The following is a 22,461-nucleotide window of genomic DNA, read 5'->3' on the forward strand; positions in this document are numbered from 1 at the left end:
TGTGCCAAGTGTGCACAGCACTGCAATGTAATCCCAGCTGTTCTAAAGACTAATCCTACAACATCACGAGCTGTCTGGAAACACAGGTCCAGTTACCTGTTTACTGTGAGCAACATGGAAAGTTTTACAGTGCTAATGGAACAGATCCAGCTGGACTATGTGTCCAGTCTCTCACACAGAACCTGTACTGATGCTTGTTAAATGGGCATCGGTGGTGCTGCCACTTTGTTTATGCTTAAACCCCCCCCCCCCCTCCCGCTTCCACAGAACATTCTATAATCTTTGGAATCCATGCTATTCGCTAGCATTGCTGCATTCCAGCAAATCACATTAGCTGGGGATGAATAAACTGGAATTCTGTCAATGACCCACAAACAATATGCCTGTTATCCCGCTGTCCTTAAACAAAAGCACATAAACAACATTTGATCCAAAAAAATAAAAATAAACCCAGTTCAGTTAAGAAACTTTTCCATACCGTGCAGTTTTCAAAGAATGCGTGGGGACAGGGGGCACTTCCTTTTGCATTAGGAAATCCTGCTTCTTGTGACACTGGTGACTCCAATGAGACACGCTGATACCTGCATGCGTTCCTAAGAGATTTGTACTTTTTATTGCAAGTTACAGTTACTATGTGCATCATCCGTGTGTTTAACACTGGCACGCTTCTTTCTGTTTCAAGCACTGAGCGACTCTCCCATCATGGTGAGAATAGGCACCAGCACGCCGTGCTCCTAGCAGCGACAGTCAACTTTCTGAACTGAGAAGTGGGAGGAGACCAATGGGGGAGGGGGGGGTACGTTTTGAGAAACCGCACACAGAAGGGTTCACTGAGAACTCAGAACGGACTATTCACATTAGTATGAGGATGTTCCTTATATCTGCAAGAATGCACAATGTGCAGAGCTGCGTCTTTCACTAGTTTTGAAATGCAACGTTATGATGAGGAGTGCTTTGGGAACATTGGCGGTCTCCCAAAGGCAGTGCTGTGTTGCTGGTAGCCCTCAATACTGTAATCTATTCAAGAGGAACACCATTATCTGGGCTGTGTATCAAACAACACCCAGTGACTGGAGCACTCGTTTAAAATAATAAATCAAGTTGGCAGAGAAAAAAAATGTGGCTTCCTCTCAAACTCCATAATAGTCACCTTGACTTGGAAGGACAACCCTTTTGGCTTGAATTTAAACATCCTGACTTTCCACTCTGTCCATCTTTGGACAGCCATCTCCTGATAACAGTGGCGAGACTCTCAGAATCTTCATGACACCCAAGCAAGATTCACATCCAGGAATTTTAAAACTTGTAAAAGACTTGCTTTTTTTTCTGGGAGCTCAGAAACATTGTGAAGTGTAAGTCTTTACTGGGTCATATTATAACCAACACACACCAACACGCAGCTGCTCTGCACTGCACATGCAATCTTTAGCTTGGATTGGGTGCTACAGCAAAACTACAATGACCCACTTAAATCGAATGCATTCAAGTGATCTTCCGATCCTAGCTCTCAGCTTCAGGGTGTAGGACGTAATTGCACTGCCCACTCACCGACTGAGAATCATTAGTGTAGCATATTGTATTACTGCTGAACCACTGCAGCCATTCCCCATTACCTTCTATGCATTCAACGCTGCTAAGCACTGGGATCCCAATCAAGCCCCACTTACACTACTTGAAAGAAATCAATGAAACAGTCCTATAGGTGCACAGAACAAAATAAGTTCATTTTCCACATTGCAGTTTGCAGGCTGCAGTTCATTTTGTATGGCTTGGTGTGTGTGGATGCATGGGAAATGCTTTTAAAAGTTAGACCATGTCAGTAGATTAGCTGCAGTCCTACCTGCAGATCTAGCTTGGTAACTCAGCAGTGAAAATGGAGTGTCATTTACCAAATTCACTCTGCATAACAAAACAAAAAATGAGTTATGCAAATTATGGAACAAGTTAATATCCTGATCAGTAAATCTCAAAGGAACCAAGGGCAAGGTACTGTAGGGCTGGATTATGAGTTGGTCTGTCAGATGTTGGCAGTTTTTATGCTGCAAATCCTGAACTGTACAATACCAACACATAAGTTACATGTAGTAGCAGGCAAACAATTGAAGTTGCTTGACTACTATGTGTCACCAGTCTATTTGTTCTTGCTGTTTTAGGAAGTATTCACCATTCAACGTCAACCACTGTCCAGCTATCCTGATATGCAAGCAACCTGGCATTGCTAAAGGTCAACTCAATCAATGTCAGGCAATTATTAACACTTCATGCACACCGATAATGTTCTATTTCTATTTATATATATATAATATTTGTAACATCGGTAACTCATAGGTACAGAAGTAAACACAAAAGTATTACTTTGCTCATTAGAAAATACCGTATTTCAGAGGCTATTCTGTCAGGGTTATCCGATTTTACATAGAGAAATGGCAGTTAACTTTTAAATATATACATATAAAAAAATGAGACACGAGTTGTAGCATCTATTTTTAAACAATTATAACGAAACGCAATACAGTTTTCCATTCCCTAAGCTATGGTCTCGACAATTAAAATCTCAATTAAGAGCAGGTTATATTTCATTTAAAAAAAAAAAAAAACACCATCATCATCATCATAATAATAGTAATGACATAACCCACTCACCATCCGTCACACCAGACCCGCACGACACGTTTTCTTTTCTCAGGGCTGCAGGCGCTGTTGCCCGTCTTATCTCCAGCTTCATTCCCCGGCTCGCCTTCTGCGTGGTGACCGTTGTTTAACATGATTCAGTTGATCAATTTACGACAGCAAATCAGAGAAACTGGGTTGAAATTGATTACAAAATATACATTTATTTAAAAGGGGCGATTGGTAGTTGAGTCTTGCCGACCAGCTAGATAAGATCTGGTTATCGGTTTCTGTGAGGAGAGCGCAATCCTAAAACTCGCCGCATAAGCCGGGACAACGCCTCCTTCACCGGGGAAATGGCGTCACAGGGTAGTGGGGCGGGGAGAGCCATTGCTAGAAGCTGACATGTCAGACAGAAAGGAAGAAATGTTCCACTGTCATGTGACCAGAGTGGTGGCGTGCAAAATCCCTTTCAGTACCGTTTTGACATTCCAGGGTGGGTAGTGCGGGTCAGCAAGCTGGTTCATGAAAGCAAGGGTCAATTTAAATCACTTCACGGTAAAATACTAAAGTCAACTTGTCTACAGCCTCTGATACCCAGTATCAAATAGAAACGCTGTGTTCCAGTTCTTTCCAACAGTCCTTGTGAGTTTCGGTTTGTTTTTGTGCATAAGAACATTAAACAAAAACTGTTACATGATGTACCATGAGCGTTAATGAAAAAAAAATAATACAATTCTCAGCCAGACCAGCAGTGTATTTTTTATTATTTCTTTGTTATAGTGGTCTGTACTGTAACTCAGCACTTCACAATACCCTACAGTCACAGCAACTTTCTTATAGACATGTTGTTCCACAAAATGTACATGGTCTTAAGCACGTTGGTAACCATCCATATTTCCGTATTGATAAAAATAAATAAATAAATACATTCAAATGTACTCAGCTCAAGAGATGCCCATTAATAATAATAATAATAATAATAATAATAATAATAATAATAGATGCATAAACATGTCTGACATTGCAATATTTGGGTTACAGAAATAGTTAAACATAAACACATTTTAATATTTCACCGATATGAACACGTTGTGTGCCTGTGTAAACATTTGTATAAAAATACAACCTTGGAAAAAAAACACTTGTGCCATTTGCAGTGGGTTGAAATGTGTCTATGTTTTGAATGTTTTAGAATTGGTCCCTGTTTTACAAAGCCAACCTCCCCAATCTGCAAGTAGACAGGTTGACAGACTCAAATACCCTGCTTGAACAACAGATCATAAAACAATATAGGCAAGATTCCAGTGCTACTCGCAGTAAACCTGGCGTAAATAAACTCTGAGTTCGTATAAGTGAAAAGATTAACACTGGAACTTAAATCCCTGAGGATATTAAAGTGCATAATGTTATAATATTTATTTATTAACACTACACCTCAAAAGACATCCATAAAAAAGGTAGCTGTGGCAGGATGGCAGCCCAGCCAGTGTAAATAAGTGTTTGGCAGGGATGGGGTTAAATCTATCGCTGCCAGCAATCACAGGTGTGGCTGCCACACTTAGACTTATTCACACCGGCAGGAACCCGCCACAGTCGCGCTGGTGACTTTCCAACTGAAGCGTCTATCTCTTTTTCTTCCTCCCTTTGGAATAGCCGCGCCCAAACCATCCGCCCGACACAGAAGCCCCTCCGCTCTCATGCTCCACCTCCTGTGGACGCACCTCCAGCCCTTCAGGGGCCACTATCAATTTACGACTGTGACTGTTCTCCTCATCTGGTCTCAGCGGAGTGGACAAACTGAAAATAGGATCCTTTGATCTGTAAATCATCACCAAAACCAAAAAAGTTAACTACCCTTTAAAATACAATTCAGTACAATGAATACAATACAGTATGATCTTGCATTGTGCTTTACGCTTGGAAAGCCTCTCAAGGTGCTGTAAAAGCAGAAAGTTCTTCTGAGCGTGAGATCAATAGACTTGCCCAGTTTAAAAAAACACATACTACTGCTGAATACAAAAAGCTGCCTACTTACATGGTAGCTACATTTCAATTATCCATTACTAGAAATAGCCAACTGCGACACACATGCTCCAGGTGTCCAAGCTAATTTATGATACGTACTTGTCATATGCAGGGATTTCAATATTAAGCTCCTCCATCAAAAGTTTTAGGACGTCATCACATTTTCCGTGGATCTTGAGCACAGCAAGATCATCTTTTGGCGTCCACTGGAAAAAAATTATAATACATGAACATGTTGAAAGAAACAACCTGTGAAAACCAGACACAATTGTTAATATGATTTTTTATTTTTATTTTTTAGTACTGTACCTGTAAATTAACAATGTACAGCTCTGGTCGCTTACTAGGAGCTCTGTTCATACACCACAGGCAGGAATACTTCTTCAGGACCTTTTTTGGAAAGATGATAAGTTAGTGTAATGGATTTGCATTTTAAAAAACAAACAATTCTCTCTCTAGATCTATACAGTAGAAACGTTAACGGGGTCCTTCGATAAAAAATGGTCATTAAAATAACAAAAGCATGTCTATTAATGGGGTATGAAATATGTTTTATTTTAACGTTATACAGTATATTATCATGCTACTGCTATTACATAGTGATAATGTAATTCAGCTGTTCACAATTCTAAAATTAAACTTTCCTTTAGGAACGCATTGTTTGCTTCTATGATCGGTCATGTGGCACTACCCGACCATGAAATGAGTCCCACAGATTTTGCTTTTACACAAAGTGACCCAGAAGATGTGTGTGTCAGAGCTGCGAGCAGCTACGAGCTTCCGCTATGATCACAAACCGACCCACACCTACTCCACGCGAGCCTGTACCTTTCTATAGAATCTGTAATGAAAACAAAGAATCAAGCATGTGCCTGACCTTCAAGCTGGATCCGAGACAGAGAATGAAATCCGCCTTCTCTGCTGCTTCAGCCGCTCCCTTCCAGTTCAGGGGCTGCTCCAGGGTACCCCGCTCCCCGAAGTGGACAATAGTATCCCTCAGCTCCCCTCCACACTTGTGGCACCTCCGCCCTGTACCATGTCTGTGCAGGCCTGTGCGTTCAGTCACGTCAAACAGACGGATGCCCTCCCTAGCTGGGGAGCACCCAGTGCAAACCTGAGTGAGGACAGAATGGTATTCTAACTCACTAATACAGTAAACTCCCTTCGTATTAAACCCACTCTCTCCACTAGCCCCTTTCAATCTGGAAACAATCTCAATATCTTACTCTAGTATGACCAGATCTCCATTAAGAGATTCCTCTTGAAACAAACAGTAAAAGCTAACAGTATTACCTAGCTTACCCCAATGTGCTGCAGGCCTGACATGTCTATTGGAAATGCTGTGTATGGTACAGATCCTCAGCTCAGTGTGCTGCAGACATGCAGTGCCCATTAGAAAAGCAGGGTAGAGTCCAGCTCCATACCTCAATGTACATGTTCCCGTGCAGCTCGGACAGGGCTGACCTCGGCAGTCCACTCCGCAGGTGTAACCCATCGCAGTTCTGAGACACCACGTGTTCCACCTTCACACAAAACACAGGAGGACTCAAACACTAGAACACGAAGCTGTGGCATACTTCCATGCGTCTCACCTACAACCCAGCCAAAGAACAGCCGAGGCTGGAGCAGCTGCAAGCTTACCCCAGCTTTCCAACAATACAATATCAGTGTGTGACTCTGTAGGAGGCCATTGTCCTTCCCCTCACAATGCTAGATTCCCTCAAATGACATTCTTTTAAAAAGGCTAGTCAGCCGATGTACTTTTGGTATTTTGAGCGCAATTATTTACTGTACAGCACAGAACACCAATGATGTTTAACAAAAAACACTTTCGTGGCAGTCATATAAACTTTTTTTTTTTTTTTTTTAACTATTTAAAAGAAACAATGCAGCGAAGAAAGATTAAAAAAAAAAAAAAAAAAAGTCACACCAGTTGCATCATTCAATTTAACAATCTTGTGTTTACCAGTTTATTTTCATGCAGCTTCATGATGCACATGTGGGTCAACGTAGGTTCTGCCTCGCTGAGGTCTGACACACTAAAGAAAAGAAGATTGGTTTGCGAAATTGAATTCTAACTTTTGGCACTGCAGGTGTTCAGTTTTAAATCTATTTAAAGTATTACAGGATTTAAATAGTGAAATTGGAAAAGTGCGTGATTCTAAAGCTGTGATTATAGTTTTCTGAAGGAAGCTGTAAAACATGGTGCAGTTTTCCACCCAGCTATCATATGTTCTCAGCTTGTGCTATAGTTGTAAACAGATTCAAGATAGGGAAATACAGGACTCGTGTATGTAGAGCCATTACCTGGTAACTTTGTATTACTGTATTTAGAAATGCTCCAGAGTGTAAATTATTCTTTTAGTTCTCAAAAGACAGTTCTGTAACTTAAACAGATTTTTCCTCTTACGAAAATCACTTTTCAAAACCACACCAATTTTTTAATGCTCAATTATCCCCGCTGCCTCCTAGCAACGATTGTTCTACTGGATTCCCTGCCCTTCCCTACCTCACCGATCTTCCTTTCTGCAACAATGTCCACACTCCATTTGGTCCTCTGTAGTCTGGGATTGAAGCTGCCTGCCACAGATTAGAAATGGTTCATTAAAACCAGAAAAAAAAAACAATACTAGCCAACGCAATGTTACCATTTCATTACGCTGTTGTGGAGAGCCATAGCCTAACATGCGTGTTCCAGCGCATAATGATAATGTAAGTGCAAATGAAATGGAATTACACGGCAAATGGGAGCCATGATAATACCCCTAACTAGGTGAGCCTAGGAGGAGCCACTGTATCAATATTGACATCCATCAGTCTGTTTATAAAGGGCAGGTCTAGCAAGTCAGGTTTTATTACTCCTTCTTATTCAGTGTGTATAATTAAGATCATGGTAAAATCTGGAATTGCTAAAACTGCTATGCAATGGGAGCCTTTCCCCCCATCCGCGCAGTTTCTTCTATTTCAACCATGGCTAATAGTGGTACTCAATTCGGGCCCTCAAGATCGATTCCAGTCCTGGTCTTTATTCCAACCAGGTCCTAAATTAGTTAATTGCCTCTTAGGTGCTTGGAGTAAAAACCTGGACTGGATTTGATCTCGAGGGGCAGAGTTCAGTACCACTGGTTTACATTATAATTTAAAAAATAAATAAATAAAAAAAGTTGCCTAGTTATCCTACCGTGCTAATGCCAGCTCCTGTGTACACAACAAGGTGTTTGGCTTTCCGAATCGCAGTGGCCAGCTGTTTGACTTTGAGCTTTAATTCATCAGGATCATCAAAGACCTAAACATGAGGGTGAAGAAATGTTAAGAAACACAGCAGTTTGGATTTACAAGGAACAGATTGTACACTAACATTGTAACATTACCTCCTCTAGCTTTCTCTTAATGGTCTCCCGTTTTTTTTTGCGCAGTTTCAGCTCCTGCACCACCCCCTCGCTCTGCTGCAACATGGCCACATCCTCCTCGGTCCAATCCGCCTCTGTTTTTTTTAGGATATTTGACACCTAACAGAAACAACACAAACAGTATAGAATGTGAGTAACCTACAACCCTAATCCACAGCTGTAAATGCACATTTATCTATCACTATTCACATAGAAATAATGTAACCTTAAAGTCTCCTGAAACCAAGTTCCAAGCCACAAGGTGGCTTTGTGTTCTCTCAGCTTTTTAGAGTGGCACAGACTTCTCCAGTCTGTGCCATACCTGTAAGCACAAACTACATCCCCAGAGGAGGGTTTTTATGGGGCGTTTCCATTGGTACCCTGATAAAACAATACAACCAAATGAAAATGTGTAGGGTGTGTATTCAGTGGTTTGCTTTGGGTGCACAGTACTTCTGTCTTAGACATTGTAACAATGATGCGCCAGGGTCTGGAATACTTCATTATTACTAGTTTATTTGGCAGACCACAGAGAAGTGAAAAACAAGTGCGCAGGGCGGGATTAACAATGCACTTAATTATAACTAAGGCTACGATTTTGGCACTATATATATATATATATATATATATATATATATATATATATATATATATATATATATATATATATCATATATCAACACACACCAAAACCAATAATATACAGAGTACTGCTTTTGACTGCTGACAAGAATTACGTCATCTCCAATCTTGCAATGCGAGTAATTTTCGGAAAGGCGTACAGCCTTAACAGATCGTCAAACCATTCACCGGTCATTCTAAAACAACTCAGATTAACTCCCAATGTCACATACCCGCATCTCTCTGTTGGCTGAGTACAAATTATCAACGATGTCGCTTTTGATTTTTTAAACTGTCTTGTATAGAGGTACAAACTCAGCATATCTACTTAAATGTCAATGTATCTGAAATGCAGTATGTACTTAAAGTATAAACAACATCTGCCACTTCGCAGTCAAAAGTGCTGCGACACGATGCGTCCCGTACAGCAAAATAGTGCAACTGCGCAGCTGTCTGCGCCTGACGTTTACATTTGACAGAAGTATGAACCAGGATTTAGGGTTTTCCACGATTCTCAAACAGCATGCTGTAAAGAAAGTCTGTAAGTTGGTAAACTTCTGTTACAGAAAACAGCTCACTCACATGTTTTTGTATTTTAACTGTAACCCGTTTGCAGGTTTGCTCGCTCAGCTATCTCTTTTGCTGACCTGTAGCTTACACGTAAATGCTGAGTGAATAAGCAACCAAACAATTTACAGATACTCGCAGATTTGTATTTTCAGTGAATGACAGACACACTGCATTTTTTAAAGGAAATAATGGAACCGCCTAATCAAGAGTGTTTTACAGCCATTTCCAAGATTTTACGAACTATTCAAATTAACGATTTCCGTGACCTCCTTGACAAAATCTTAGCCTTATTATAATCAGTGGGTAGGCAGTTGTACAGGAGGCATTAAGTTTGTGAGTGGGTGTTGTTGTTTCAGGTGAAATCTAGTTAATGTACCAAAACGTAACGTTACTGTCTCTAATATCTGATCTGCTTTACAATACAAAACCGGATGGGGAATCGGCGAGCCTCTCCATACCAGTTTGAACGCTTTCTTCTGTTCCTCCTGTTCTAGTATTTTCGCCCTCTCCCGTGCTTTCCGCTCCGCCCGCGATAAACCAGTCACACTCCCCGCTGTCTCCATTCTTCTTCCAGTTTATGGAGTTGTGTCCAAACAACAAACCCCCAGTATTTACACAACCGAGCACAGAATAGGAAAAATAAAACGACCACAGGAAATCGCCTTAAAAATAACGCAGCGCCAACTGCTGGTTAGAATCATGTACTGTCGTAGGCTAGTGGTGTTCAGGATCCGAAAGAATTTGTCAATGAAGTCTGTTCCCTTTTCTCTTGGGAATTAACTGTACTTATCAGTAATATTTAATGTGTTTGTTTATACATATTTACTACTAAATCTGGACTACAACCACATGCATGTGCTGTATATTACAAGTATATTTTCTATTGTTATTGATTGTTTTGCTGTTGCTTTAAATGCTAGAAATAAAAGTACAGCTTTGTGATTTAATCTTGTGCCGGTAATGGCATTGCAAAACCCTGACGCAAGGCTTGAGGAAAACATATTTTATTAACAAATGCAGATAAGGAACTTCAGAGTTTAAAAATAAACACACACATCACAAATCAGCGAGATTTCCTCTTTCACAGTAAGAGATGCTGGTTTTCATGAGCTTCGATCCTATGCTTATTATATTAAATGGCAGTTGTATTTATATATACAGATCAATATAACAGACCAGCACAAAGAAAACATACATTTCAGACATATTTTGCAGGGGGGGGGGGGGGGGGGGGGTGTACATACTTACAAGGCACTTTTTTGTATCACAACAGCGACTTTGGCATTGAGGGATCAGGTGTTTCAACAGCTGGGCTTCAAACAAAACTGCAGTGCCCTCAAATTGTGTGTGTGTGTGTGTGTGTGTGTGTGTGTGTGTGTCTATACACACACACACGCGCGCACAGGATTACATTAGCCTTATTAGCCAATATCTTAAGTCATATGCTCCATTTTTCATTAATATAAATAATAGATAACACAAAAAGGCTAGATGCTATCATACTCCTCTTTTCATAAACCCCCACCCCTTTATTTCCTCTTCTGAGGCAGTGAAAATCCCAAAAATTATTTTTAATTAAAAGTAAAGAAAAAACTGAAAGAACATGAAAAACAAGAACAAAACTACACCAAAAAAACCGAACCCAGAACTATTGTAAACACGGTGCTTCAACCTGATCCTTGTGGTTGAGGTGCAGAGACTGCACAGGACTGTCACTGTGCATCCTGTGTGTCAGCGTGCATGCATTCTTTCAGGAACTCGTTGTTCTTGTTATCTGGGGTTACTTGTAGATAGTGGTCCTTTGTTCCTTGTAAGGATGCAAACGGAACTGTCTCCCAGGCTGAACGTTCCCCTGCCTAGTCTGTCCTTCTGCTGCTGTCCTCTGTACTCTGAAGACAAATGTAAAATAATATTAAAAAGGTACGGTTTAAAAATAATGAAAATCTTTCCTACTGAAATCATCCCAGGCCATGTGCCAAAAAGAGCTCTAGGATATAAAGGGTTAAAACTAAAAATCAAAAAACAGATAAACATAAATGCAGTTCATGTTTCAATCAAAATACCACCTTTTAATGAGACTGTGGTGATATAGCGAACGGACCATTAATTTATAGATATATATATATATATAATAGATATAATATATATTATATATCTATAGCTATATATATTATTCTTCAGTGAGTTACAGGAAAATAATTCCATCTAGGGTTTCTGTGATGTCATAAATTACAAGACCGAAGGTCGAGTAGTTTATAAACTGTCACAGAAACCCGAGATGGAATTGTTAAGGAAGCTTCATATAAAAGAGGAGATACTCTTTAATGACACCATAATACGAAAAAAAAAAAAAATCTAGCGTTGATCACTAGTCACAGAAAGATTGTTTATAGAATATATATACCTTTACTATTGATGAGCAAAACTACTTCCGATATAAACGTAAGATATTTTTTTTTTTTCTAAATGGTGCATATTACAGAGAATTCCTTTTAGGATGAAGCCTTTTGTAGAATACTATATTATATAGTATAATATATATATATATATAGATATCTATATATAATATATATATACACACACACACACAAATATATATATATATATATATATATATATATATATATATATATATATATACACACATATACACACACACACACAGAGCAGCAAAGAAAACTTCACATATTTGAGCATCAAAAGTAACTTATCACTTACATTTGGATTAAATTCACTAGATGTGATCAAAAAATGACAAACCATTTTAGAGCAGGTGCAGTGACTTTTTATTGTGCTGATTAACAAATGACATCACGAAGATGTTCCAAAATGATCTGTCGATCTTGGGCAGGTGTCGTGACTCTCGGTCTCCCAGTTCGTGGCCCATCGTTGACAGAGTGTCTGGTTATACCCTCTCACCAGGTTTGAAATTGCTGACTGTGAGCACCCAAGACGGCGAGCCGCAGTACACTGCCCTAGTCCAGCCTGCAACATGCCGATTGCACAAAGGCACTGCTCTCTTGACAGACATGGCATATTGTTTTTTTTCTGTGATTTTCTTTATTGCTTTTATTCAAGCTTGCAATTCAACAGCTGAAATTACTCCATATCCAGTGTCCAATCAACTGTCTCATTAATTAGGTGATTAAGTGCATATACTTCAGTCATAGTCACTCAAGCAAGCCATGGACAAGGATGAATGATCGATTGATTAAAAAGAAGCCAAAAACATTTAATCAATGTCCATCATTTATATACCTTTTTTTTCGAAAATAAATGTGTTATAATAGTGATAAGTTTCCCCTGATGCTCCGTATATATATATTGTATATTTATAATATTTATTGTATAATACGACTCACAGCAATCTCCTTTTCCTCTCCAAAACCTTTAAGGTGGCAGCTGACAGCACTGACATTCCCTTGTCCAGATTTCTACTGTGGCCCTAAAAACAACAAAAATTTCTACATGTTTTTCAGTCAAGCAATCATTAACTAAGAGGATCCTACTAGAACTAACAGTATACTAGAAAGTACAGGGAACACAGTGGTGTGGAGAAAAAGGGAAAGGTACAGTTAAATTCACTCCACAGGATATGATTGTCTACAGCACTTTAAGAGACAAAGGAAAGCACATTGCTCTTCTAGTCAAGAGACTGTTATGCAGTGTCTGGGAGAGTGAGCATCAAATTCAAAGGATTATCGCCTTTTATTTTCACAAGTGTTTTATGAACTTAAAATTACTAATGAATGAATGGTTGGGCATAGCATAATGACAGGCTAGGCTGTATCACAAAAGCATTAATGATAACTGTGCTTAGTTATTATTGCCTACTCATTGTCACCTAGAAAAGTATTTATCCAAGGAAATCATACAAATGATCATATTAGATTGTTTAAAAGTTCAAATAGTAAGATTGCCAATCAAGATACATGAGTGACTCAAGGCAAATTAATTTCCAATTGAAAAAATACAGCAACTGTATAGAGTTCATTTAAAAAATATGAAGTTAAAAAAAGGCTTCCCTCGTAATCTAGTTTTTGATACAGACTGACATTTAACCTGAAACAATTTGCAAATCTACTGTACCTTCAACATCAAGTGGTTTGCTCCACCTTGTGGAGCGAGTTGGCACAACACACAGGTAAAAATGATCACTTTAAAAGTAGGTACATGTGCCTTAAATTCTAATACAGGTTTTATCAACTGCTGTTTTTCTTTTATTTTTTGTTTTTTAATATGAGTATCTTTCATCAGTGTAGAAGGCACTAGCCAACTCATTTGTCTCCTTGACTTCAGGTCTTTGTGATTGAATGCTTTTTTTGTTTTGGGTTGTTTACCCTTTGCTTAAACTGCCTCTGTTTTTGTAGTTTCCGATCGTGGGAGATGATCTGCATTCTTTCCGATGCAGACAAGTTGAAGAAAATGTCATGGACTTCATAGAGGGCAGAACGAAGCTGAAACAGCAACATCGTAAAGAGACAATGTCAGTTGAATCAGAAATCTTCACGCCCACAACCATAAAGCACCTTCTAAATTTGAAAAAAAGGCATACATAAAACAATAAGACCTCTACTGTTCACAATACTGCTGCTACAATGTGTGAAACAGATCATCAGGAATCATACCTGAAGCAAAACTCGTTCTCCTAATGAACAACTCTGATGAGAACTTAACCCCATCTTTCCTGGACTTTCAACAGTCAGCAATAACATACGTGAATCCTGGAAATCAGAAGATAGAATACAACAGTTAGACAATAAAAACAAATAAATAAATAATGCTTTCCTGCATAATGTCACATCCTTTCTTTTTACAGTCAGCATTTTAACAACTTGTATTTGTTATGTTTAACATGCGTATTTGAAAGCCATGGCCTTTTACTGTAACAGATCTAGCTGTAATATTTTAAATGTGTGATCAACAGCTACCAGATCTAAACAAAGTAGGAAGTTACCTGAATAGTCCTGATGAGATGTGTTAATCGTTCCGTGCGCAAAAGCCTCCTTGTGAGGTAACCTTTCACCACTGCTGCTATCTTGGCATGTGTTACTAAAATGAAATCACGTGGCTACCATAAAGAAAGAAAAAAAAATAGCTCAGCTGTAGCCATAAACATAACAGCATTCTATTCATTTTGATGTATCACTTGCCATCGAAAAGCAACCTTGGATCTTCCTGGCTTGGTTGTTAATCCAACCATGTCCTTAATTATAAACTGACTCAAGTAAATCAAGTCTTATCTCTAATGTATATGACGAGTAATTTAACAGTACAATTATCCAATACTCAATAAACACATACTGTAATGCTGGCTATATAACTGTTGGTTGACAGTGTTTTCGTTCATTGTTACCTGTGACACCATGCTGGATGGGTAAGCCTTGTTATGCAGAATAATGGATGATGTTAATGAAGCCTTGACTGGTGCAGACTGTCCCACAGTGGTCTGCTCTTTGCTGAGCTCATTATACTGGAATGATATGCGGTGCAAATGCTGGGACTGCTCTGCAATTTGCTGTTTAAAAAATGTTAGCAAAATGTTAAAAGAGGAAAAATGAATTTACTATGGAAAGCATGACAGCAAGTGATGAATTTAGAATAATAATGCACTTGGCAATGGTCAGACACAACTCAGGATCTTCACTAGACTAGAATCGTCTTAATCAGCACTCAAAGATGTTTTAAAATGCCCTCCCTACCTCTCATTACCATTATTGTCAATACTCCCTTTATCCTTGTGAACCTGAACTTCACATTTTTAAAATGTAATCATTCTTAGTTTTTTTTGGTTTTAATAACTTTGAAAAGTCCCACCAAACTGTATACAAACTATGAGTATTGCAATTCACCTTTCTACTAAACCACCAGGTGGCATTGAATTTAATGAAATGTAGCAAAAGGACTAGAAACTCACACTAGCCTTGCTACTGGATTTTAGATCTGCCCCCAATTAATTATTGTATTTAATGATCAGGAGCCAGGAGTTTGTTCCTCCCCTATAACTGCATAACCATGCCACTAAGTGCAATCGGTTCAAAGTAGAATTAGCAAGGCTAGTGTGAGTTTCTAACCCTGTAGTAAAATTGTAATCCAGTGGTCTCACTTGCACTACCCATTGCTGCTGTTTCTTCTGCTCTTTCAACAGAGCTGAGATCTGTCTGGCATGTTCCTGCTTCAGCTGCAGCTGCTGTCTCTCCAGGATAGAGTGGTTCACTGCTGCAATACAAACAGGTTAGAGTGTCCCGCTCAAAGTTTCTTTATATAGAGGCCTGTTCGCTATTTTTAATCCCATAGTAATGTTGAGCCCTATTTTGAACTGTGCTGTAAAGATCAGCCGTGACTTGTTTAATTTTATTAAGTCAAAAAGTGAGGTTCTAAGCAGTGTGAATAAATATTCTAATTTGAACTTACAATTGTGTAGCCTTGAAAGTGGTCTTTTTGCCAAATTGGGTTTCAAGACATATTTGTCTCTGTTGGTACTCGAATCCCCAGCATTCATGACAAGTCTTCTCTTGACTCTGGACTCCTGTGCATTTTTCCCATTCTCAGGGGTCACTGAAGTTTCCTGGCACCCACACTCTTGTCCCAAATGCAAATCCAGTAGCCAAAGCATTGACGGATTATCTACATCGTACGATTTATTTACTGAAATGTGGCGGGACATATTTTCCATGTCCCTCTGTTTTACTGATTTAACACCAGCAGTTTGATTACATGTATCAGATATAATATTCCCTTTATGTGACTCAAAATGAGAAACTTCTAACAAATCTGGTATCAGCTTGTTTTGAAGTAAGGATGTTCCACAAGATTTAGTTTGAATCGATTCTTTTGAGTCCCTTGAAAATGAATCCGATTTACAGGTTTTGTTATTTGGCATTCTGGTTTGGAAAAAAGACTTGTTACATATAATGGAGTTTTCTTGTAATGAATTGTGGGCTGACGTCTTAGAGATGGTTGATTCCAGGTCTAATATCAGTGCTTTCAAACCTGACAAGTCAAGCTCTAGCTGTGTCATCTGCTCAGTTTCAAGCCTTTTGGTGTTTTCCTGACAATCTTCTTGAAGGTCTGGTGTGCTTTTGTTTTTAGTGCAATGCTCACCTGCATCGTTACCAATACTCAAAGAAGTGTTGACCAACAGCTTTCTGCTCTGACCTGTGATTTTCTTTGAATGCACTGGGCTTTTACTAAACTCAGGACTGGGAACTATTTTAAAATTTTTACTAGAAATATTCAGTACACCATTTCCACTAGCCGCACTATAGGAAGTCTTCGGGGCCAAAGAGCAAGCAGCAGTTGGAGCTGGGATGACACCATGACAGATGCTGACATCTTTCAGCGTCTTGGTCTTTTGCTTGTCTTCTGTTTGTGTCAATACATTACATGTAAAACTGTTAGTGAGTTCGGTTTGTTTGCAACTTGCTGAAACAACAGAGTTTACAGCATCAAACCCTTGAAATGTTGTATTTTGCATTTCTTGATGAAGAAACTGCTTACCACGATGTTCCAGTGTCATAGATGTGCTCAATTTTTCATGAGCCCCCAATGATTGATTGATCCTCCTACAATGGGAAAGAACTCCTTTATCAGACATGACTGTCACTCTTCCATTGCTCTCCTTTTTGACTTTAGCTTTCTTGTGATCCCCTGGCTGCGATTTGTCATCATTCTCTTTGTCAGAAAGACTGTCTGCATTGATTTTCCCCACAGCCCTCACTTTCGACTTCTTTAGCTCACGCTGCTTGTCTCGAAACTCTCTTGACTTTTTCAGCAGGTTCTGGAGGCTCATAAGGTAAGGTTCCTCTGGAATCTCGAGATCTGCCGTTTTTTCATCTCGAGTATTTTCCCGTTCAGAATGCTTTGAAATTACATCACTGACGGACACTTTGTTTGCTTGTGGATTGTCCTTTGTGCTAAAATGAACCAATGTATCACCTGGTATGCATGGAACCTTGTTAGAGTCACAACTGGTTTCATGAAGAAAAAACCTGTCTGAAGACATTGAAGGTTCATCTTTCCATTTGTGAAAAATCTCTGCTCCACTACTGACATGATCCATGATATCCACATTATTGCAGGTTACATATCCAGATGACACTGACCTTTGACTAGTATCATTTTGGTAATAAGGATTTTGGCACATTAGGGTGGGATTCACGGAGGCACTGCTAGTTTCTAAGCATTGAACTTGGTCGCTTGGAATACTTTGGCTTACTTCTTGCAACTTGTGATTAGTCCCCTGTTCAGCATACATGTTATGAAAATCTTGTAAGCCTTTAGTTAAAAGTCCTTCATCTGCTGTAGATGTTGGCAGATGAAACGTGGTGCTCCTATCATAGTCTTGTTTGGAAGCAAGTGACAGATCCCATTTGTTAACACTGCAATCGTCTGATTCTACACTTTTGTTCTTTAAATCAACGCAAGTTTCACTGCATCCAGTAATAACAGCTGACAAAATCCCAGAATCATCTTGGATGAATTCCTGCAGAGTTGGTGCTTTCCGGAGCTAAATAAACAAATACATAAATAAAATATCAGACAATATATAACTTAACAACTAAAATAAACACACAATTCAAAAGGCTTTAAAAAGTATTTCACCTCGACACTCTCTAGAAGAGTTCGAACACGAATCATCAGATGATCTTCCTGCGATTCCTTTCTTTGATTTTTGCAGGTCAAGGCATCTTGTTGATATTTTTGCATCTCAGCTCTCTGTTCCCTAGTCAGCTGCAAAACGTAAGAAAAGCTGTATTTTTTGCAACAGTTTATGGGCATATATTTATAATTAATAAACGTCCCGTTGTTTAATACAATAGGTTAGAAATACATTATTTTATGCCGATAACACTATGTAACACAATTTTTGTTCCTGGGTAGTAAGTGTTATTTCCTAATTGCTTATGCTTCAAAAGTATAGAAAATGGCTATTATTCCCCACAAACTTTGCTTTTGTGACCAGGACAGTGATATTTCAAAATATCACTATTTCCAATGGGAAAACAGGCAAATGTGTGTCTTTTCGTTCACATAAAGTCAGAAAAAAACAACATATGAATCCAAATTAACATGTATTTATACTAAAGTAATACAAAAATGACTACAAAAGATTTAGAAATGAGTAGTTTTTCGAGATTTACGATTATACTGTATTTACATGTTAATTTGGATTCATATGTTGTTTTTTTCTGACTTTTTGTGAACGAAAAGACACACATTTCCCGTTTTCCCATTGGAAATAGTGATATTTTGAAATATCACTGTCCTGGTCACAAAAGCAAAGTTTGTGGGGAATAATAGCCATTTTCTATACTTTTGAGGCATAAGCAATTAGGAAATAACACTTACTACCCAGGAACAAGAAAAATAATAAAAAAATGTTACAAGGTGTAATAACTGAACTGCAGCAAATCATTAAAACCATTAAGTACCAAATACATTTTTTCTTTGAAAAAATCATAACATAAGCTGTATTTATGTAAACTGATAAACTGCATGCAGTTAACAAAATTAGAGTAAGTTATCATAACATAGTTAAAGAGAAAGTTTTAATAACAAGTTGATAGACAGTGACACAGGGGGGAGACCATTACCACTGGTGGCAGGATGGTCAGCCCGTGGAACCGAATTAACGAAGCGCTGCCCTTTCTCTTCGAATCCAGTGTTTCGTGTTTTTTATACTTTTCTGTTACTTTGGCCTTTATTTGGGGCAACTGTGACTCACAAAACGCTTTGTAATTGTCCATTCTGCTGGGGGGGGGGGGGAAATAGAAAAATGAACATTATAAACAGCCTTAGTAAGTTTCTTTGTAATTCTTCACAACAGAAAAACAAAATACAACTGAAAAATAAATTCGTATTTTTATTCAGACATGATGTTAAACTACTGGCAACAGTTAGTGTGGGCTTCTTACTGGCGATAAAATTTACTGCTGCCAGTACATTTTCCACTGGTTTAAAAAAAAAAAAAAAAAAGGAAACTGTTATTCAGTGTCACATTACATTATGACAGTTTTGGGTTACTTTTCAATTAATGTCGCTACTTAAATTGCTTTTAAATGTAAAGCACGTCCGAGGAAAAGGTAAACACGCACAGTATCTGTGATTAACAAATATATCTTTTGAAGTTCTTTAGCAAAAATAAATAAATAAATAAAAATTCAAAATTTAAATATAACGTAAACCTACTTCCGCGCTTCCTTAAGCACCTGACACTCAGCTTCGACTACACCACAGGTTTGCTTTAAACGAACAGGAATTCAGTTGAACACACAGGAAAAAACAAACCAGCCAACGCTGTCATTGCATATAGTAAGGGATTTTAAAATCTGAAACTGGACATCACTTTAAAAAAAAACAAAACACACGCTTCGGATCAGAGTGTGGGAATCCAGTTGACATTTTACCACACACCGGGTTTTCTGCGAACAATAACAAAGAGGCGGCTAACAACAGCTCTTGTCTATGCGTACTACTGCCTCCTACAGGCCTGGTGGACTGCAAACATCTGTCAAGCATGGTACAGCCCATGCCTGTTGTAAGCGAACTGAAAAAAATAATAAATTAAGAATTAGCGACCAACCATTAATCTTTGACAACAGGTGTATACGAGGTGTGTATAATGTAAAATCATCATGTTTTAGCTTGTTTTTATTTGTTTTTTTTTTATAACTCGCAACCACAATGACAGCACTGTGAGCGGTGTTACTTCTTGTTGCAAATAAAGAGCCTGCGCCCTATTAAACCGTGCTCTGTTGTCAAGACTGCCTTGTTGTTCTGATAGCAATTTCATCCAGCGCTACAATATTAAGTACTGTCATAGTAATCTATACATTAAATATTCTATGTACTAGTTTATATAATTGTCACAGTGGACTGTAATATGCAACAACAACAAAAACAGCAGTGCAAAGTGCCTAGTGGCCTAGCAACTTCATATGCTACACAGTACGGGGTAAGCATTTTTGGGGTTTCCATTGCTGGTACAGGACATTTAAGAGACTAGTGATAATAACCTAACCTGTGTGTAAACATTAGACACATAGACTGTAAAAGAAAAGTCACACATATAACAAGCTAAATCTGTTAAAAGGTGCACATGGGCTGTACAGATTCATTGCCCTGTTTTCTCACTCTGAAAGATCTGGGCCAGACGCTAATGACGTGTAGAAATGAGATCCGGAACCGTGTCCTACATTTATCATTAAAACACCTTTATAACCGAGACTAGAGCTTATCAGGGTCTGCGAATCCAGCCACTGGTTTGCCCAGTTAAGTGTTACATTTCTCCATCCATGACAACTACATTTCCAAACTGGTTCACCTTTTAAACAAATGCTTAGCACTGCCTGGGGCAGCACAGATTCAGTTTTAGTGGATTGTAAACACATACCCTTGGGTCTTGAGAATCTGTCCCTTAAAGTGGTACTTTTAAATGCCATTTTCCTGCCTTCTATTTGCTTTGGAACTCGAGATTTCACGAATGAGTGTTGTGGAGCTGAAGCCTCCTCTTGCATGCATTTCTAGAATCATGCCCACTCAAGAGTCCACTGTGTTTCTCCATGTGCTCATAAATCACATCAACTTCCCAAGCCACGGTCACTCACTGATTCATATGTGCATTACATCACAGGATCCCAAGGTCCCTATAACATGACTGGATGAAATTCAGCTCTCCTTTTTTATTGGATAACTGTACGTGCTGTTAGCAAGGGCATTGGAGATGAGGATCATTAATGTATGGTCAAGCTGACAAACTACCAAGTGTAATATTCAAAATAATCCCAGGCACCTAACAGCAGCAAAATGGATTGATCGTTCTGGCGAACATTGCTTTGTCGGGTGTCAAGGTAATTTGGGTGATAACGTCTCTCGTAATACCATCTTGCGACTCCCAGTTTGGGAACCACTGCATTAGATTAGAAGGTGTGCAAGACATACTTAAATCATAGATTCCACCCCATCTACTTACTCCAAATCCGTCAGACCGGAAAAGAAATCTGGAAATGCCTCTGTGACCTCATTTGATACAACCTTCACAGGTCTGTCGTGTTTTACTAATGTCAGCCCAAAAATACGTCCACAAAGGTTGTGAAAAGTAGGTCGCTTGACAGCTTTTTTTGGATCTGGGAATGAAATATGTCTTTTTAAACGGCTGTCTCCTCCTCCACCTCCCTTTAGACAGGCACACTTATTTCCCCAAGAACCCCTGTTCCATTTTAATTGGTTTTTGTACCAAATTGGGTCACTCAAGCCTGAGAAACCAATCCTATTTTTGGTCTTGCATTAAAAAAAAAAAAACAGAGCAAAGTGAACAAGAGATTCTTTTTCAAAATGTGTTTATTGGTCATATACAAAATAAAGTAAGCTGTATATCAACAAACATACAGTATGTACATCAATAACTTAGACACCTCTGACTGTAAATTAAACAGCTCATTTGATGGTTGTTATATATGAATACGTATTACTTATCTACAGATTGCAAAAAAAGTACAATAATTTAGTAAATAAATACTTACAATTGAATGGACTTATTTTTCATACAAAGCACTGTGATATAATTACACCCCTTTAGAAACAGACATAAAACAAGGACAGAATTATTATTATTAATTAACCATATTCATAAAAACACACTACTTTTAAATAGCTCACAATTCTCACTTTAGACTTCGAAGCAAAGATGACTTTATTCTTACGCTATTAAGAGTTACTGGAGATCAGATACCATATACTGCACGTGGCCATGATAAATAACACAAGCCATCTAAAGATCTGCCACCCAAGTGCTAAGAGAATGTCCTTTTGTTTTAAATATAATTATACCAAAGGGTGTAATAAAAGAAATGCAGACTGCAGAGGTACACGCAATAGTGCGGTTAACACATTTCAAATATTGACAATGACTTGGGTTTCATCTGTGTTTGAGGGGAGGGGTTACTTCAAAAGTTTACTCACAGCATAAAAAAAATAAAATAATCACTCTTCACTATGACTAAATCTAATTGGTCTAGCAGCAAAACAGAACGTTTTCAATTAAAAAACAACAAATACTGTACGAAGACTTCGAAATGCAGTGAGAAACCCCAGCCCCTCCCACAATTAAAATAAGATGCCAAAAAAAAAATCCATTTTAAAACCACTTTCCTTCCTGCACAATGCATAACCAGTGATACAGTACCGTTTTTTTCTTTTAAAGATTTTTAACCTAGAAGTTCACTTGATAAGGCATTGATCT

General features: G+C 38.5%; 2 protein-coding genes across 5 annotated transcripts; both read right to left on the bottom strand.

Annotated features, from left to right (window-relative positions):
• Positions 1-3,732: 3,732 nt before the first annotated feature.
• On the bottom strand, positions 3,733-9,884 carry sirt7 (sirtuin 7). Its single transcript, XM_041239882.1, has 10 exons — positions 9,677-9,884; positions 8,010-8,147; positions 7,820-7,924; positions 7,148-7,218; positions 6,605-6,677; positions 6,063-6,161; positions 5,516-5,752; positions 4,948-5,028; positions 4,738-4,844; positions 3,733-4,431 (listed from the first exon to the last, which is right to left on the bottom strand). Exons 1-10 carry the CDS (start codon positions 9,779-9,781, stop codon positions 4,236-4,238), a joined length of 1,212 nt encoding a protein of 403 aa, XP_041095816.1. The 5' UTR covers positions 9,782-9,884; the 3' UTR covers positions 3,733-4,235.
• A 332-nt stretch (positions 9,885-10,216) lies between these two features.
• On the bottom strand, positions 10,217-19,659 carry LOC121307648 (centriolar coiled-coil protein of 110 kDa-like). Of its 4 annotated transcripts, none has more exons than XM_041239874.1 (11): positions 19,410-19,659; positions 18,815-18,968; positions 17,823-17,951; positions 15,633-17,727; positions 15,325-15,434; positions 14,575-14,736; positions 14,176-14,289; positions 13,847-13,942; positions 13,559-13,675; positions 12,581-12,663; positions 10,217-11,107 (listed from the first exon to the last, which is right to left on the bottom strand). In XM_041239874.1, the coding sequence occupies exons 2-11, from the start codon at positions 18,965-18,967 to the stop codon at positions 10,999-11,001; spliced, it is 3,168 nt and encodes a 1,055-aa protein (XP_041095808.1). In that variant the 5' UTR covers position 18,968; positions 19,410-19,659; the 3' UTR covers positions 10,217-10,998. The 4 variants fall into 4 exon arrangements, with proteins under 4 accessions (XP_041095808.1, XP_041095806.1, XP_041095807.1 ...); XM_041239872.1 differs by having other exon boundaries at positions 15,325-15,437; positions 19,410-19,658; XM_041239873.1 differs by having other exon boundaries at positions 15,325-15,437; positions 18,815-18,971; positions 19,410-19,658.
• Positions 19,660-22,461: the final 2,802 nt, after the last annotated feature.

Source organism: Polyodon spathula, chromosome 57 (genome assembly GCF_017654505.1).
Source record: "Polyodon spathula isolate WHYD16114869_AA chromosome 57, ASM1765450v1, whole genome shotgun sequence".
Taxonomy (NCBI): Eukaryota; Metazoa; Chordata; class Actinopteri; order Acipenseriformes; family Polyodontidae; genus Polyodon; species Polyodon spathula.